At 42.0% G+C, this 19,422-nt stretch overlaps 1 protein-coding gene across 6 annotated transcripts in view; it reads left to right on the top strand.

Annotated features, from left to right (window-relative positions):
• The window catches only part of NR2C2 (nuclear receptor subfamily 2 group C member 2), a 104,212-nt gene that overhangs the window by 64,509 nt on the left and 20,281 nt on the right, over window positions 1-19,422 (top strand). For all 6 annotated transcript variants that reach the window (XR_010024882.1, XM_063114396.1, XM_063114398.1 and 3 more), the window contains 4 exons: window positions 5,971-6,171; window positions 10,042-10,144; window positions 17,320-17,499; window positions 19,274-19,421. Coding sequence is in view for 5 of the 6 variants with exons in the window: in XM_063114396.1 (XP_062970466.1) it covers window positions 5,971-6,171; window positions 10,042-10,144; window positions 17,320-17,499; window positions 19,274-19,421 (632 nt within the window). In the remaining variant the exon portion in view is untranslated. The remainder of the gene's footprint in view (window positions 1-5,970; window positions 6,172-10,041; window positions 10,145-17,319; window positions 17,500-19,273; window position 19,422) is intronic.

Below are 19,422 nucleotides of genomic sequence, written 5' to 3' on the forward strand. Positions count from 1 at the left end.
AATACTGCCATTTGCAACAACATGGATGGACCTTGAGAGAATTATATTAAGTGAAACAAGTCAGGCACAGAAAGAGAAATACCACATGTTCTCACTTATTGGTGGGAGCTAAAAATTAATATATAAATTCACACACACACACACACACACACACACACACACACACACAAAAACCGGGCGGGGGGAAGAAGATATAACAACCACAATTATTTGAAGTTGATACGACAAGCAAACAGAAAGGACATTGTTGGGGGGGAGGGGGGAGGGAGAAGGGAGGGAGGTTTTGGTGATGGGGAGCAATAATCAGCCACAATGTATATCGACAAAATAAAATAAAAATAAAATGAGAGATGTGTGACTCTTCCTTTCACTTGATTACCTAGAGGCCATTGACTGGTTATTAACTGGTCTAATTTCGATATTGTTGTGTCTCAGGGAACAGGGAGGCCAGAGGAAAAGGGGAGAGATGGGGGAACAGCTGATGGGTCAAGCAGTCAGAATACACATAACATTTATTAGTTAAGTTTGTCATCTTACATGGGTGTGGTTCATGGCTCGCTAAAATGAATTACAATAGTAACATCAAAGACTACTGATCACAGATGACCATAACAGATATAATATGAAGGAAAAAGTTTGGAAAATTGCAAGGATTACCAAAATGTGATGCTGAGACACAAAGTGCAGGGAAAGTGGCACGGTCGCCTGATACAGGGTTGCCCCAAACTTTCAGTTTGTAAAAAAAAAAAAAATCAAAAACCAAAAAAACCCGCAATATCTAAAGCGCACGGAAACAGAGTATGATAAAGCAGAGAGAGAGAGAGAGAGAGTGTGTGTGTGTGTGTGTGTGTGTGTGTGTAATAGACCTGAAGATCTGGTTTTGGGCAGGGGGACAAACTTTTGAATGGCTTCCTTTTGTACTTAGAGTGAAATCCAAATGGCTTACCTCTCTAGGCTTCTGGGCCACTCTTGGTTGACCATGGGCCTGAGAGTATTTCCAAGAGTTTCTTCCTCTCAGGGCTAATCACAGGCCAGAACATTTCTCTTTGCTTGGAATACACTTTTCCCTGAATCTTTACCTGGCTGCCTTAGCCTTGAATCTTGGCTTAACCGTCACCTTGTTGCAAAGGCCTTCCCTGACCTTTCTTTCTGAAGTCTAGTGCTTGTTATTCATGGTTACCCCAACCTGCTCTTTTCCCTCGTAACATTTACAGTAAATTGACATTGTTTACTGGCTGGTTTGTTTACTTGTTCATTGCCAGTCTCTTCCACTGAACTGAAAACTCCGTGAATCAGCAGCCATCTCTATATACCCGTTGTCCAGTACACTGCCTGATGGATCCTCAGTAAATATTTGAGGAATGAATGAAAGAGTGAGTGAGCCATAGTGGAAAGTCTTGACTTTCTCAAAGGGAGAGATTTGATAGGATGAAAGGGATAAGACAAGACTTCCCAAGTGAGAAGTATGTAAGAGCTTGGAAGGAAATGCTTCTACCAAGGTCCTTTTGTGTTCTGGGCACAGTATAAAGTACTTTCACACACACAACATGTTATTTCACCTTCCTAGTCATCCTTTTTATAGATATGCAGATGAGCGTGCAAGGACTTGCCTAACTGGTCCGAGTTGACACAGTTGGGAAGTAGCAGAGCAAGCATTTCATTCATGTCTAGCTGCAAAGCTGTGTCTCAGGATAACAAATGCAGTTGTTACTGGACCAGGCAGCAGTGAAGAAGGTGGGCAAAGTGGGGATTGAGCTGAACCGGAGAGCCATGTCTCATCTAAAGGGACTGCCAGCCACACCCAGCTCCAGCTGACCAAGTGCCTTGGGGGAACTTGGGACCAGGATGGCTAGAGCTTCCAGTTGGTCAGGAGAACTACAAATCTCATTCTTATGGGAAGTACTTGGTTTTTAGACGTTGGAAACCAATTTTTTTAAAATTGTAAACTTTGGGAAATTAAACAAAATTTATCTAGTGGCTGGTTTTTGCCTGCAGGTCATCCTTTGGCAAGCTCTTCTTTACAGCAGAAATGGTGAGCTGGCTGGAACAGAGAATTGGTAACATGAAGAGTGTCAGTGTGTCAGGTCACTTCTAGGTCCTTTTGGGTTAGAACTAGAGAGGACCTTGGCTTGGTAGAGAACAGTCTGCTGTGCTATAATGTGACACATGCATTCCTAAAAATTCCTACACTGTGCAAAATTGTGCAATGAAAACCACAAGACATGAAAAAAAATGGGGTTAGTGGCAAGACATGCCAAAACTTTGTGACAGCGGGTGATGGATCTCATAGAAACTGCAAGTGATTAAATACATAGTGACTACATAATTATGGCACTTTACCTTAAAAAGCCCCGCAGTTTGCTTGTGGAGATCGGTGTGGGGAGGATTGCTTCTCATGAGCTACTGAGTGGGGGACGGAGTGTGAAATCAGAGGGGATGTTGCAACAACAGATGGATGGCTGTGACTCACACCATGTGCACTGAGCCAGGTAGTCCTACACAGCTCACTCGAGCTGGGTGTCATTTTCTGTGTTCACTACTGTTTTTCACAGAAGAAACTGTGCATAAACTAACGCAAGGTTTGTATTATGCTCATGTTATTCACTAACACACCAATCACACTGGAACAGATTCATCCTTTCACAGCAAGCATTATAGCAGCTCTGACCTATGGAGGGCCTTAAAATTCACACAGAAAACGAGACATCCTTTCTTACATTACTCTCCTCCCTGCAATTTGTTAGAGTATGAACATTTGTTTTAAGTAAAGAAAATTAAACAATGTTTGTCTCTTGTATTAGTTTTCTAGGGATACCATAACAAATTACCACAAATAAGCTACTGGCTTATGACAACAGAAATGTATTCTCTCACAGTTCTAGAGGCCAAAAGTCTGAAATCAGGGTATTGGCAGGCCATGCGCTCTCTGAATGTTCTAAGAAAGCATCCTTCCTTACATTTCCCTAGCTTCTGATGGTTGCCAGCAATGCTTGGCAGTCCTTGCTTGCTTACAGCTGCATCACTAATCTCTGCCTGCATTGGCACATGGCCTTCTTGTATGGACACCAGTCACTGGATTTAGGGCCCACCCTAATCCAGTATGACCTCCTCTTAACTCAATTACAGCTGCAAAGGCCCTATTTCCAAATAAGGTCACATTCATAGGTACTGGGGGTTTGGACTTGAACCTGTCTCTTTGGGGGATAAAATTTTACTCACAACATCTCTCCTTCACTTCTCCACAGGGGACTTAAACTTTAATGAGTTTGAATACATCTTCACAATTTGACGTTTCTTCGGTCTTATTAAAGAAGAGTCTACCTGCTAGTGTTTGTTAATAAGTAGACCTAATGGTCTACTTTGGGTTTCAATAGGGTATTTGGGGGATTTTTTTTTTTTTTTTTTTTTTTTTTTTTGCCTACATTTTTAGTTTTTTCATGGAGGATAATAGGTGATCTCTCTAAATGGAGAACAAAAATATCTTGGGAGGGGGAAGATAAAAAGACAAAAAAACTGTAAGTAATTCATTGAATGTATGTGAGCCTGAGTCTTTGGGGAAAAAACAAAAGAATAATCTGGGCTTTAGAATATGTTATGTACAGCCACCAAGAGCTGCTGTCCCTGTCTAGACATAGCTACTCCTACCTGCCACGTCCCTACCCCAGCCCCATAACTGCCATGCCCCAACCATGAGGACTGCAGGAGAGCATAAGAGGAAATGTCATGCTAGTTACCTGTGTGTGCTCAGGTGGTGCGTGTGTCATCTCGAAACACACTAGGAGCAAAGGAATTACCAGCCTTGCCTTGGTTTTAGTTGGTAATTGAAGACCCCCCTCAATCACATGACTGTGTCATTTTTTAACAGGAAAACCTGTTTAGGAAGGAAATAAGAATTGATAGATATGAAAAGGAAGTCAAACATTTTGACTTGCAGATCTCAAGGTTATGAGGGACTTTTGAACGCTAACTCGTTTATCTAAGGCAGGAGTCCCTTCTGTGGCTGCTGAGAGAAGTATGGGTCAACCAGCCTGTGTCTGCAGTCTGTCAATGAAGCATTGGGTAGGAAAGTTTTTTGTTTTTGTTTTTCCTAAAAGATGACCAGTAAGGGGATATTAACCATTGATTTGGTGTTGTCAGCACCACGTTCTCCCAAGTGAGCTAACTGGCCATCCCTATATAGGGATCCGAACCCGTGGCCTTGGTGTTATCAGCACCACACTCTCCCAAGTGAACCATGGACTGGCCCTGGTAGGAAAGTTTTTTAAAAGAGAATTCCTTTCACTAGGTTTTTCTGTCTCGTGTTTTACTTTTCCTGGGCACTCTGGGTATACTACGGGTTCTAACAGTGAAAGGTACTTCCTTTTCTTCTCTCTAAAATTGTTCTTCAGCCTCAAAGATCTTTTGACCCTTCACTTGGAAATGATGATATACTGGGGTTTGTCTTCCAGCAGTCAGCTAAGAATTCATCCTTACACCTTAGGTTCCTGTTCGCTGTCCCCTTGGTCTTGCACTCACTGGGCCCTCAGCCTGCAGCTTCCTCTCTTGCCTCTTTCAAGTCTTTGCTCAATGTCACTGGCTCAAAGAGGTCTTTCCTCCTAAGGTTGCCTCTCTGCCTCCTTTCCAGTGTCATGTTCTGTCCATTTATTCTGCTTTTTAGGTTTCTCCATGGCACTTGCCACTGACTGACTGATATTCGTTAATATCAGTGTTTATGGTCTGTTTCCCGCACTAGAAGGTTAGGTCCATGAAAGCAGGACCTTTGTTTTCTTCATGTTTGTGTCCGTAGTACCTAGAATAGTACTTGACACATACTGGGCACTCAGTAAACATTTATTAAGTGATTGGATCATTTCTTGCCCATGTCATTTTATTTTGAACCAACCAACATTGTCTGATTTTCCATATTGGGCAGTTGGCAAAGCTGTTGTGTTAGACTGAGTGAGTTTGTTGTCTGAACCTCGGGAGTTCCATTTCACAAAGTCGGTCAAGGGGTGGTACAGATACCAGACCTGCCCATAATGTGCTGTGCCGTAAGAAATCAAGTTCCAGCCAGAGATGCAGCATGTCTTCCCTTGCCCGAGTCCTAGCAACCACAGCCCCGAGAGTTCTGCTTGCAGGGAGGGCTGCTGGTGTCCTGAGGAAGAGCTGGGCAGCACTGCAAGTTGAGGGCACCTGGCCTAGAAGAGAGGCAGGACGCATCTAGAACAGCTTCAAAGAACTTATAAGCAGAAATAAGAGAGGTCACTCTTGCCATAGCAACTGTTTTTATCATGACTGATGAAGTTAGGCAAGGACTCTGGGAGGAGGTGGGCTCTGACAGCTGTGGCTCCTGATGGTGGGAATCCCTAGAGGAATCAGGGCCAGGACTTCTCTGGAGCCAGTGCCCACTGCCTTTAGTGCATCCCAATCTTTTATTGTCTTCTCTCCAAGTGCCAGGCCCTGCCCTGGCCCTGGGCTACAACAGTGAGTCAGATGTAGTCTCTCCTTAAAGATCTCAGAGTGAGTCAGGTGTGTGTCAGCAAGGGAGTCTCTGTATTCTGTGCCCCCATGGTAAAATTATTTACAGGACCTTCCCTTTAGAAATAGCCCTTCTTTAAAGTAATCATTCCCAGGTTTTCGGATTTTATGGATCAGTAGCATTCAAGAGTAAGGGTTTTCTACATTTTTTATTATGCCAGGACAAGAATTTTTTTTTTAAGTTAAACCTATCATCTATTATTTATTATTCCTTCATTTTATAAAAGAAAGTGCATTTTAATTTTAAAAATAGTAGAAAATATATGAAAGTTTGTTTCTGATGAGCTCACTATTGTGTTTTATTCTCACTTCACCATGGACTGGTGAAACGGCATCTTGGACTGCCACTAACTCAAGGACTGGCGTTTGACAGTCACCACTTTTGAGCACGACCTGCAAGTGCACGGGTCTCATGACGCTCTGTGAGAGCAGCCTCCATGTTGTGTCTTATAGATTGTGACAGACCAACAGACAGGTCAGAAGATCCAAATAGTCACCGCAGTGGACGCCTCCGGATCTCCCAAACAGCAGTTTATCCTGACCAGCCCAGATGGAGCTGGAACTGGGAAGGTGATCCTGGCTTCCCCAGAGACATCCAGCGCCAAACAGCTCATATTTACCACCTCAGACAACCTCGTACCTGGCAGGATACAGGTAAGACCTGTGACAGGTATTCGTTCTAGCACTTCTGCTGCTGAGCTTGTTTCTGACTTGTTCTTACCTTTGCCTTGGAGGCCAAATCCATCCCTAGAAGGTCCTTTGGGTACTTGCAAACAGCCAGGTTGCTGCTCTGGCCAGAATGAAAACACAGCAAATGAGTTGCTAGGTCCAGAGTACAGTCAACCATAACACTCAGAGGGGGTGGAAGTTGAGCCAGGAAAAGTCAGCAGCATGAGCAAGGAGACTGGTATGAGCAAGATAGCACTGAAGCCACTGGAAAATTGTTCTCAACTAAGGCCACACAGTGGCAGCCCTTGGCCGATGATATTTTAAAGGCACCACCTAGGATTGACCATAGCCAGACAAAAACTGACTTGTTCCTACCTCTTAGCTCTGCCTTGTCCAGATTATTAAGCCTCGGCCCAGCTTTTCATTCTGTCCTTACTTGCTCTTGTGAACTGCTGGGCTCTGGGCCCGTCAGTTCTTGTCTCCATCTCTGTCATGGTTTTCCCTACTCTGGCAAGGCAGGATGGGGTTGGGGGCAGGAACCCCCAACTACAGGAAGGAAGGAGAAGAGCTGGCATCAAAGGAAGGTAGGGTTGTTGCTCAGCATGAAGTTGGGAAGGACTGACTTTCCAAGCTTTATGCTTAGACAGCAGAGACTCAGGGCCAGTGTTCCATGGTGGGCAAGCACGAAGCATGTTTAGTCAGGGTCAAGATAGAATCCATGTTATTTGTTTTTAACTTTTTTTTTCTTTAATTTGTGGTAAAATACACATAATATAAAACTTACCATCTTAACTACTTTTATGTGTATGGTTTAGTAGCATTTAGTGTGTTCACATTGTTGTGCCATCATCCATCTCTGTAGCTCTTTTCATGTTCCCAAACTGAAGCTCTGCACCTTTGAATAATAACTTTTTCCATTCCTCCCCCCAGCCCCGGCAGCCACCATTCTACTTTCTGTCTCTGTGATTTAACTATATCAGGTACTTCATATGGGTATAGTCATATAGTATTTGTCTTTTTGTAACTGGCTCTTCAACTTAGCACAATATCCTTAAGGTCCATCCATGTTGTAGCATGTGTCAGAATTTCCTTCCTTTTTAAGACTGAAAATATTCCCTTGTATGGATAGACCATATTTTGTTTATTCGTCTGTCACTGGACACTTGGATTGCTTCCGCCTTTGGGCTATTGCAGATAATGCTGCTAAGAATTCATGTGTTTTGGGGGGGACTCTGTTTTGTGGAGAAACTTAAGGAAGGAAATAGTTTCTTTTATTTCTGTTTGAGCTGGGTTCAGAATACCAGTGTGTTCAGTTTTCACAGTTGTACTTTTGAGATACTTTATACTGCACTTAGTAAATACTGGCTCATCCTTCCTTTCCCAGAGTACATTCTGATCATCTGAAATCAGAATTCTTCCTTGCTTGCCTGTTTTTATTTTTCTCTTTTTTTCTTTTTCTTTTTTAGTTAATTAATATGTTATTATTATTATTATTATTTACATTCTAAGATGTTGCAGAGCAGTTGGGGGGTAGGGGAAAAGGGAGGAGGACAGGGTGGGACGAAGAAGAAGAGGGGGGCATAGTTGAGGCCATTGGTACCCCCCTCATTCTGGCAGGGGAACCCAGGGGGCTTCTGGCAGTGGCTCTGTGGTCATCCCTGGGCTGGATGAGGATGCTGCGGGGGTGTGGCTGAGGCCCTTGGCCCAGCCCACCCCACCCCAGCTCAGGAGCCCAGGGTGCTTCCAGCAGTGACTCAGTTGTTGCTGGGCTGGATGTAGACAGGGAGGGGGAGGGTGGCTGAGGCCCTCAGTCCCCCCACCCTGGTTTGGGAACCTGGGGGGTTTCTGGTCCTTCTAGGTTTTATAGGTGTTCTTTGGTGGTATTAGACCTTTACTGGTTAATATCAGAACTTGGTCTCTGATCTGTGGGGTTTTTGTTTTTTCTTTCAGTTCTGTGTTGGATTATTCACTATTCCCACCACTTAAACTCTGCACTAGAACTAATTTGTTGTCCTTTGATTACTTCTAAAATGGAGGAACTTCCAGTGGGAACCAGCACTTGAGCCCTGCGGTTGAACTAAATTGCTGCTTTGCTGCTGATTCTTTGGGGAAGGCTTTTTGTGTGACTTGGGTTTTAATTGTTGACCTTGTAAGCACTTCTGGGTCTTGTGAGGTCCAGTACACCTGGGTTGTGTGGAAACTCTGGGCTGGGCCTGAGTCTTTTCAGGAAACTGCACCCCCTGCAGTTCTATATTCCTGACCAGGTTCCACTGAGTGGTCCTGTGCTGATTGGGGGGCAGATCACCTGTCTGTGATATGCCCCAATGTTCTCCCAGTGGCCTGCCTCCCCCATCCCCCACACTCCAAACACTTCAATGGGACAGGACATGCCTGGTCCTTTATGATGACTTACCAGCCTTGGAGTGGCTCCTTTTTTCAGTTTTCTGTGTCCCCTTGCTCCTATGTGGGTCCACAGGAACTCTGTTAGTCATCTTGCTAGGCTTGGAGCCCCCAAGACCCTCTTCTCCCCTGCCACTTCTAAGCAACTTCATACAAAGGGCACAGCAGCGGCTTATGCCAGCTCTTGCTCCGTGTGCTCACCAGGGCCAGCCTTAGAGTGGTCAGGACTCAAAACAGGGCAATCCTTTCTTTCTCTCATCCTGGCTTCTCCTGCCTTTATGAATTCTGTAGGTCTTTCTTCCTCTTCACCTGAGCTCTAGTGGGCCTAGCTTGGCAGTCATTGCTTTGTAATAGTTGTAAATTGGTTGTGGGAGAAGGTGAAGCTGGGGACCATCTATTCCACCATCTTGATCAGAAGTGTCCTTCCTGCTTGCTTATTTAGAGTACTCCTTGTTTGTGAAAGGATGGCTGTTTATTCTGTTACACATTTCACAAGAGGTGATTCTACATAATGATTTCAGTATATGTTCTCACCATGAGTAAATCATTTTAAAGTTTATTATTGACTCAAATTCAAGTACATTTTCTGTGTTCTTGTGTTTTTTTGGTTTTGGTTTTGAATTTTTTTTTTTTTTTTTTTTGCAATATGAGGACCACGTGCACATCACAAGTACATTTTGGTTTTTTTTTTTCCGAAAGGGGAAAAAAAAGGGGGATCGTAACCCTTGGCTCACTGTTGTTTGCACCACGTTCAGCCAGTGAGCACACTGGCCATCCCTATATAGGATCTGAACCCGCGGCGTCGGTGCTATCAGCATCGCACTCTCCCAAGTGAGCCACGGGGCCGGCCCCACAAGTACATTTTTTAATAACAGCTATTTTTCACTTTCTCATATTGATATCAGTTACACTATTCTCCCAGATGAGTAGTACTGTTTGTCACCTAGAAAGTCACCTGCAAATAAGGGGGAAATAGCAGGTTTCAGAGGTCATCTACTCTTGACCTTCCAGCACCGGCTGCCTTAAGAGAAACCTAGTTATTTAATAATAAAAACTTGGTTGTTTCCCTGCCAAAATCATCTCTCTGCCTGCATTCATGTAGTTTTATGAGAATAGAGAGACAGCCAGAAAAACCTTAAATATCTTTATTTTGCAGCATCTGTGTGTGATTCCTCACATGGACTCCAATCTTGGTGGTTATAGTAGCCAGATAGGAGAGTAGGTCATTGAAAATCATTGCCTAACCCTGGAAAACCACCCACCTGAAGGGGCACAGTCCAGATGAGCAACAGGGCCAGTCTGGATGTCAGATTCAGTTGTCAGCTGGAATTTTCCCACTTCTGCCCAGAATTCTCCTTCTTAGAAACCCAAGATTAGGAATTTACAGTTAAATATTACTTTGCTTAGTGATCTCGTTTTTAATTGGCATCCTGTTTGTTTCCTGATTTCTCTTAGATCGTCACGGATTCTGCTTCTGTGGAGCGTCTGCTGGGGAAGGCGGAAGTCCAGCGGCCCCAGGTGGTAGAGTACTGTGTGGTCTGTGGCGACAAAGCCTCTGGTATGTAGTGCCCAGTTATGCCTCATGAACCTACAGCAGTAACTAACAGTTGTGGGGTGCAGCAGGGCACGAGTTAATTTAGAAAGAACATCTTCTGTAGGTTTGTGGGTTTCAAACATGAACTCCACTTTTCTTGTTGGAGTAGTGATATAAATAAGCAAAGCAGTTTGTCAGATTATTAGAATCAAAAGGAAAAGTCAAGCTGTTTTTGTGATTTGAAAATTTTGGTTGAGTGTCTAGTATTTATGTGCTACTAAGAAAGTAGTCATTTCTTTAATCTGATTAATATTTTTACAGTGCTTTGCTGTTTCACAAGATGAGGTTTTTGTATAATCCCCCATCATCCTGTTACTGTATCATCCCCTTACTGTAACCCAGTGTGATAAACTGTTGTATGGAGGAGGAGGAAGCATGTGATTCTGGCTAGAGTCCCAGGGACAGGGAAAGCCCCACAGAGGCAGTCACACCTGGGAGCTTTGGTGGTTGAGCATGTGCATGTTGGGAGAAGCAGAAGAAGGGAATTTCAGTGAGTGGAGCCAGGGCCCAGGGAGTTTAATGTCAATACCCACAGTGTTCTTAGGGGAAGAGCTCATGGGCTTCCGTGGTTAGGATGTGGGTGAAGGGAGACTGGAGAAGATGTCTGGTCCAAAAGTTCAGACTTTGGTTTGCTAGCACTACAGAGCCATAGAAAGTAAGTGAGGCAGGCAGGTTGGAATTTCTAGAGAAGTATTTCTATTTCCGTGAGGAATGTCATTGGTATTTTGATTGGGATTCCACTGAATCTGTAGATTTCTTTCTGTAATATGGACATTTTGAGGATATTAATTCTTCTAACCCATGAACAGGGATGTCTTTCTGTATATTTGTGTCCTCAATTTCTTTCACCTATGTTTTTGTTGTAGAGATATTTCACCTCCTTGTTTAAATTTACTCCTAAGTATTTCATTTTTTTGGTAGCTATTATGAAAGGGGTTACTTTCTTGATTTCTCCTTCAGATATTTCATTATTGGCATATAGGAATGCTATTGATTTTTGTGTGTTGATTTTGTATCCTGCCACTTTACTGAATTCATTTATTTTAGTAATTTTTTGGTGAAGTCTTCAGGGTTTTCTATATATATGATCATGTCATCTGCATTCTGTTTTATTTTATTTTTGATACTGGCCAGTACTGGGTGCAAACCCTTGACCTTGGCGTTACAACACAGTGCTCTCACCAGCTGAGCTAACTGGCCAGCCCTCATCTTCTGCAAATAGGGATGGTTTGACTTCCTCCTTTCTGATTTGGATGCCCTTTTTTGCTTTTTTAGCCTTATTGCTCTGGCTAGAACTTCCACTACTATGTTGAAAAAAATGGGGGAAAGTGGGCATTCTTGTCTTGTTTTAGATCTTAGAATAAAGGCCTTCAATTTTTGTCCATTCAATATGATATTAGCTGTGGGTTTTTCATATATGGCCTTTATCATGTTGAGGTAAATTCCTAATTTGCTGAGTGTTTTTATCACAAAGGGGTGTTGGATTTTATCATATGTTTTTTCTGCATCTTTTGAAATAATCATGTAATTTTTTTCCTTCATTCTGTTGATGTGATGGTTCATTTATTGATTTGCATATGTTGAACCATGCTTGCATCCCTGAAATGAATCCCACTTGATCGTGGTGAATAATCTTTTCAGCGTGTTCTTGGATTCTGCTCGCTAGTATTTTGTTGAGGATTTTTGCTTGTATGTTCATTAGGGATATCGGACCATGGAAATACAAAGGATCATAAGAAACATGTTATTTTTTAGTTTTATTTTTTTGTTTGTGTCTTTTTCTGGTTTTGGTAGGAGGTTAATGCCAGCCTCATGGAATATATTTGGAAGTATTTCCTCTTCTTCAGTTTTGCAGACAAGTTTGAGAAAAATTGGTATTAGTTCTTATTTAAATGTTTGGTAGAATTTGGCAGTGAGCTTTCTGGGTTTTCTTTGGGATACTTTTTACTACTGCATCAATCTCATTACTCATTATTGGTCTGTTTAGGTTTTCTAATTCTTCTTGATTCAACCTTGGTAAGTTTAATGTATCCAGGAATTTATCCATTTCTTCCAGGTTTTCAGTGTGTTAGTGTATAGTTGTTTTTAATAGTTTCTTATGATCCTTTATATTTCCGTGGTATCAGTTATAATGTCTTCTTATTCATTTCTGATTTTATTTATTTGAGGCTTCTCTCTTTTTCTCTTCATTAGTCTAGGTAAAGGTCTGTCAATTATGTTTATCTTTCCTAAAAACCAACTTTGTTTTACCTTTTGTATTGTATTTTAATCTCTAATACATTTATTTCTGCTCTGATCTTTGTTATTTCTCTCCTTCTACTAATTTTGGGTTTGGTTTGTTCTTGTTTTTCCAGTTCCTTGAGGTGTAACATTAGGTCATTTATTTAAAGTCTTTCTACTTTTCTGATGTAGGTATTTATTGCTATAAACTTCTGTCTTACAACTGCTTTTGCTACATCTCATAGGTTCTGGTATGTTATGTTTTTATTTGTCTCCAGGAATTTTTCAATTTCTTTTCAATTTCTTCTTTGACCCGTTCATTGTTTAGGAGCATGTTTAATTTCTATGTATTTGTACAGTTTCCAATGTCCTTTCTGGTTCTTTCCCCTCCCCTCCCCTCCCCTCCCCTCTCCTCCCCTCTCCTCCCCTCTCCTCCCCTCTCCTCTCCTCTCCTTTTTTTTTGCAGCTGGCCGGTACAAAGATCAAACCCTGGACACTGGTGTTATCAGCATCACATTCTAACCACCTGAGCTAACTGGCCAGCCCCTGTCCTTTCTGTTATTGATTTCTAGTTTTATTCCATTGTGGTCAGACAGGATAGTTGGCATGATCTCAGTTTTTTAAAACTTGTTGAGAGTTGTTTTGTGACCTAACATACTCTCTATTCTAGAGAATGTTCCATGTGCTACTGAGAAAAGTGTGTATTCTGCAGCTGTTGGATGAAATGTTCTATAAATGTCCATTAAGTCTCGTCAGTCTAGAGTGCAGACTAAGTATAATGTTTCTCGGTTAATTTTCTATCTGGATGATCTGCCCTTTGCTGAAAGTGGAGTATTAAAGTCCCCAACTATTATTGTATTGGAATCTATTTCTCCCATTAGGTCTAGCAGTATTTGCTTTATATATTTGGGTGTTCTGATGTTGGGTGCATATATATTTAGAATTGTTATATCGTCTTGTTGAACTGATGTCTTTATCATTATATAATGATCTTTCTTATCTTTTTTTACTTTCCTTGGCTTGAGGTTTATTTTATGTGATATAACTACTCCTGCTCTTTTTTGATTTCTATTTGCATGAAATATCTTTTTCCATCCCTTCACTTTCAGTTGATATGTGTCCTTATAGGTGAAGTGAGTGTCTTGTAGGCAGCATATTGTTGGTTCTCATTTTATAATCCATTCAGCCACTCTGTGCCTTTAAATTGGGGGATTTACTCCATTAACATTTAGAGGGTTTTTTCCTTGGTTTTTTGTTGGTTTGTTTGTTTTGGGGTTTTTTGGTGGCTGGCGAATACAGGGATCCAGACTCTTGACCTTGATGTTATAACACATGCTCTAATCAACTGAGCTAACCAGCCAGCCTAGAGTTGTTATTGATATATAGCAACTTGTTGCTACCATTTTGTTACTTTTTTACTTGTTGATTTGTAGATCCTTTCTCCCTTTTTTCTGGTCTTACTGTCTTTCTTTGTGATTAAATGATTTTTTCTAGTAGTGTATTTTGATTTCTTGCTATTGATTTTTAGTATGTCTAGTATAGGTTCTCGTATTACGGTTACTCTGAGGCTTACAAAAAACATGGTATAGTAATAACAGATTATCTTAAACTGAAAACAACTTAGCTTTGATCACTAAGAAAGGAAGAAACAAAAGCCAACTCTACACTTTGACATCATTCCCCCCCTTTTTGATATTTTGTTGTTTCAAGTTACATCTTACAATATTGTCTGTCTCTTATACATTTGTTGAGTTTATTATCTTATTGAGTTTATCCTTTAGTCTTTTTTTCTTTTGTCCTTTAGTCTTCATAGTGAGGATGTAAGTGGTTTATTCACCACTCTTACAACATTACAGCATTCTGTGAATGTCAGTGTCCTACTTTACTAGTGAGTTTTATACCTTCAAATGGTTTCTTGTTACTTTTAGCATCATCTTTGTTCAGCTTGAAGAACTCCTTTAGCATGTCTTGTAAGGCAGGTCTAGTGTTAATGAATTTCATTAGCTTTTTGTCTGGGAAAGACGTTATTTCTCCTTCATATTCGAAGGTTAGTTTTGCTGTTTTGCTGGATACAGAATTCTTGGTGGACAGTCTTTTTCCTTCAGCACTTAGGATATATCATCCCACTCTCTCCTGGCCTGTCAGGTTTCTACTGAGAAATCCACTGAGAATCTTATTGGGGCTTCTTTGAATGTTATGTGTTTCTTTTCTCTTGCTACTTTCAGTGTTGTTTCTTTGTCTTTGGTTTTTGATTATTTGATTACAATGTCCTTTTGGATTGAATTTGATTGGTAACCTCTGATCTTCCCATACCTGGATGCTATCATTTTTCTCCGTACTTGAAACATTGTCAGCCATTATTTCCTTAAATATGCTATCTAGCTCTCCTCTTTTTTCATCTTCTTTGGGTTCACCAATTATGTGGAAGTTATTTTACGATTCTGTTTCATTTTTTCTTACCTTTTTTTGCTCCTCTGATTGGATAATTTCCTATGTTCTGCATTCAAGTTTAGCGATTCTTTATTTTGTTTGATCAAGTCTGCTGTTGGAGCTTTCAATCGAGTTTTTCAGTTCAGATAATGTATTCTTTATTTCTGTAATGCCTATTTGATTTTATTTAATTGGCTCTAATTTTTGTCAAGTTTTTTGTTCTGCTCCTGGATTGTTTTCCAAATATCATTTAATTTTTTTAATCTATATTTTCTTGCGACTCCCCAAACATCTTTAAGAGGATTATTCTGAATTCTCTGTTAGACATCTCATAAATACGCTGTTTTTCTGGCTCCATTTCTGGCACTTGTTGGCTTCCTTTGGTGGTGTCATATTTCTCGGTTCTTTCTTGATATTTGTGTCTTTACGTTGCTGACTGGACATTTGAGTAGATGGCCACATCTTCCAGTTTTTATAGGTGTTCTTTAGTGGTGTTAGACCTTTCATGCTAAATGTTAGAACTTTGTCTCTGGTCTATGGTTTTTTTCCCCCTTCCGTGGTAGATTAATAGCCACCACCACCACTTAAAACTGCACTGGAACTAATTTCCTGTCGTGTGATTAATTCCCATATTGGAGGAAACTTCCTGCAGCACTGGAACTTGAACCCTGTGCCTGTGCTAAATTGCTGTCTTGATGTTATTTATTAGACTGTGAAAAACTTTTTGTAAGGACCAGATTTTTAAATGTTAGCCTTTTAGTCACTTCCGGGTTATGTGGGGTCACCACAAGCACCACTGGGCTGTGTGGAAATTCTGACCCAAGACCAAGCCTTTCCCACTAACCATGCCCTCTATAGTTCTATCGCACTCACCAGTCTTCATTGTATGGCACACATGCTAATCAGAAGGCATATCAGTTGTCTACACTGCTCCCTGATGCACCCCTAGTGGATTGCCACCACCAACCACTCCCTTGCTGACATTATACACTTTTGCTTGCATGAGTCCCTCATGAACACTCATCAAGCTCTGGGTGATTTCTTCCACCTGTTGGCTGTGGCTCCTCCCTCCTATGTGCACATGGGAGAAGCTTGTGAGCAGCCTTGCCAGCCTAGGAAATGGGATCATGCACTTTGAAGTGTTTTGTTTTGTTGGTGTTTGTTTTGCTTTGTTTTTTTGTTTTTGCCAGTGGTCACATCACCCTTCTCTCTTGCAGATTCCAAGTAGCTTCACACAAAGAGTGCTGCTGTGTGCCATCTTTAGGTAGCTGCTCCATGAGCATCTGTGGCTGATGGGGGTAATTCGTCCTCCTGCTCACTGCGCCTTTCCACACCTTCATGGGCTCGGGTTCTCTCCTCCTCTTCCCCCAAGTTCCAGTGATCACAGGATGGCAGTTTTTGTGTTTTAATAGTTGTAAATTGATCAGTTGGGGAGGGGAGCAATGTCAGGATTGTCTGTTCTGTCATCTTGGTGACATCACCCTTAGCATAACTACTCTTAAAAGGACAAAATTGAGATCCTCCAAATACAGACTTGGGAAGTGGTTCCTCATACTAGAGCTTAGGACAGTGGGATCATCTATAGCCTCCATAAATGATAATCCTGTGAAATATGTCCTCTCGAACAATGTAGCTATGAAATTGGGTTGTATAAACAAGACAGAACCAGAAGAGCATATCCATGGTTACTCCCAGCTAGAAATAAATGAGGTGTAATATGTGCGAAAGCACTTTGTAAACTAGGAAGGGTAAACTGAAATGGGGTGCTTTTTAATGTCACTGGTAGTTGGAATTTAGAAATAACAGGGTAAACAAGATTAGAAAGATGAACTGCGTTTAATATATATATTCCTAGGACTATGTTGCTAGAAGGATCTGAGTAGCTAACCCAAGCGAGCCATATAGTAACCCTCCTTCCCATGGTCCCAGTCCCAATGCTTCTTCCTCTTACTGTTCTGCTTCCCCCAGGGGAAGTCTAGGGCCCAGGACCTGAATCACAGAGAGGGAGTAAATGCGGGAGTCAGACCCTGAGTGCTAAACTAGCACATGCACGCGTCTGCTGCATGCCGCTCTGGAAGGAGAGGGGAGCTGAGTGGCTTCACAAGCCCAGGTCTGCAGGGCAAGGACCAGGTGTGCACAAGTGGACAGTGAAGTTCAGCACTCATTTGTGGTTCTGACCATGTGCTAGCTGCTTTGTATGCTAAGAGCATTTGTATGCTAAGGCCATGCCATTTTCCGGCTCTCTTGGGACCTGTCTCAGCTTCAATTTTACATCATTACCTCACAAGGCTCCTTTAAAGATTGTAGAGAAATTATGTGAAGGACATGGCCATTATGATTAATGCTCAGGCCTGCCGTTATCCATATGGCTGTTGGCATGTGACAGTCTACACACCAAACCATTTTGATAGACTTACTGTCAAAACAGGGCCCTTGCCAGATCACCTCTTCTCTTGGCAAACTGCTTCATAGACTCTTTTTCCTTTCAGGTCGTCACTATGGGGCTGTCAGTTGTGAAGGTTGCAAAGGTTTCTTCAAAAGGAGTGTGAGGAAAAATTTGACCTACAGCTGCCGGAGCAACCAAGACTGCATCATCAATAAACATCACCGGAATCGCTGTCAGTTTTGCCGGCTGAAAAAATGCTTAGAGATGGGCATGAAAATGGAATGTGAGTAACAATATTTAAAAAAATGACATGAGTGAGCAAAAAGTTCATTAGAAAAGGTTTCTGTACCTAGCCTTAAGATACTTTAAGAAAAAATATCCACTCAGGCTTCATTTTGGTAAAGTTGGTACCAAGTCGAACTCCCACTCCACCAGTGAAGAGCTGGGAGGCCTACGGAAAAATACAGCTGCTCTCACCCACAGGTGCTCATTTGTGAGCTAGAACTCCTGACCTTCCTTCTGTGTTGCTCCTAAGGACTGAATGAGCCTCCTTTTTTTTTTTCTTTTTGATGGCTAGGCATTACAGGGATCGAGCCCTGGACCTTGGTGTTATTAGTACCGTGCTCTAACCAACTGAGCTAACCAGCCAGCCATGAATGAGCCTACTTTTACTTGCTGTTTTCTTAGTCCCTGTACTTTCCTTTGGGGCTAGACCTTCTGCCAAGCCTCTGAGCAGCTGGGATTCTGAAAGGGAGAGCTGTTGACCAAAGATGTGGGGCAGCCCCTCCTCTCAGTTCCTGTGGCTAGAATTTTGGGGGTTAGGAATTCGAAACCCAGACCATCATCCACAAGGACCAGTCAGCACGGGGGTCGATTCCCTAGTTAGTGGTGAAAACATGAAGACCAGGATCCAAGACAGGCAAGGAAGAGAAATCCAAGGAGAGTGGAATTGGGCTCTCAATCTACAGCAAGAAAGTGGAGGTTAGCAGAGGTGGGGCACATACTCAACCTGGCAGGGCTGGAGGCCCTAGACCCAGCACTGCAGGCTCCTGCTGAGGGTGTTGCATGATTCTCTCGTCTTCTGCATGTTCCCTAAGAAGACTGAAAACCAACACATTTCAGTGTTGGTGTTTGCATTTCTGGGAACAGGAAACTGCAAAATTCATTGGGGAGCAAATGGAAATGTGTTCTTTGAGAAATTAAAGTATCAACCTAATTTCTGCCTTGTGTGATGTTTTTATTTTATCCAGCAATATTGCTCTTTCCCCAAAGTGAATAAATACATCACTGGCTTGGTGTGAGACTGGCCCATATTGCCAGTCTGTCCTCTTTCTCAACAGTGAATATTTTTACTCAGGGCAATGACTGACATCACTTTTTTGCAGTCACAGCTATAGCTGCGAAATTAAGACCCAATTGGATTTCAGTTTGGTTAGCAGGATATCTGAATTCCAGTCTCTGGGGTTCATTGCCTCTTTCTTTTTAAAAGTTTTCATTTTCTTTAGCTTCTCTGGCATGTATACTTGTTCTTATACTAGATTGCTATAGCGGGAGATTGCTAGTGCAGAATAACATTGATATCTATTAAACAGTTTGCAAAAGCGCTTCAGGCTTGAGTTGGAAATTAGAAAGGGTCTGCTACAGTTTGTGGCATGGGACAAACTCTCTGTTAAGGTCCCATTTGAAGATGGAGATTTATTGTCCTGGAGAGTCCCTTTTGTTAGCAGCAGTAAGTGAAAACCCAGAGGGTTCCATGTGGGTCTCCACAGGCTACACAGGTGCAGTGCTGCAGTTTCTCCCTGTGCAAGCAGCACCTGCCATCTTTAGCTCTTTTTTATGTCTTTAGATTTGACATGGCATTGTTTGACTTTGACCCCTTTTCTCCTTTGGCTAAAAAGTCCACTGTGAAAACTGAGCTAGGGAAATCCAGCACCGGAGCTTACCATTCCTACAGTAATGGATTTACAAAGAAAGACCCCTTATTTTACCATGAGGGACATAGTTTTTATTGATTTGAATCTTCTCTCTAAACACGAGTATTTATGTTGTGATTTAAGCTGTGCAGAGTGAGCGGAAGCCCTTCGATGTGCAACGGGAGAAACCAAGCAATTGTGCTGCTTCAACTGAGAAAATCTATATCCGGAAGGACCTGAGAAGTCCTCTGATAGCCACTCCGACATTTGTGGCCGACAAAGACGGAGCAAGG

The sequence above is a fragment of the Cynocephalus volans genome, chromosome 11 (assembly GCF_027409185.1).
Source record: "Cynocephalus volans isolate mCynVol1 chromosome 11, mCynVol1.pri, whole genome shotgun sequence".
Classification (NCBI taxonomy): domain Eukaryota; kingdom Metazoa; phylum Chordata; class Mammalia; order Dermoptera; family Cynocephalidae; genus Cynocephalus; species Cynocephalus volans.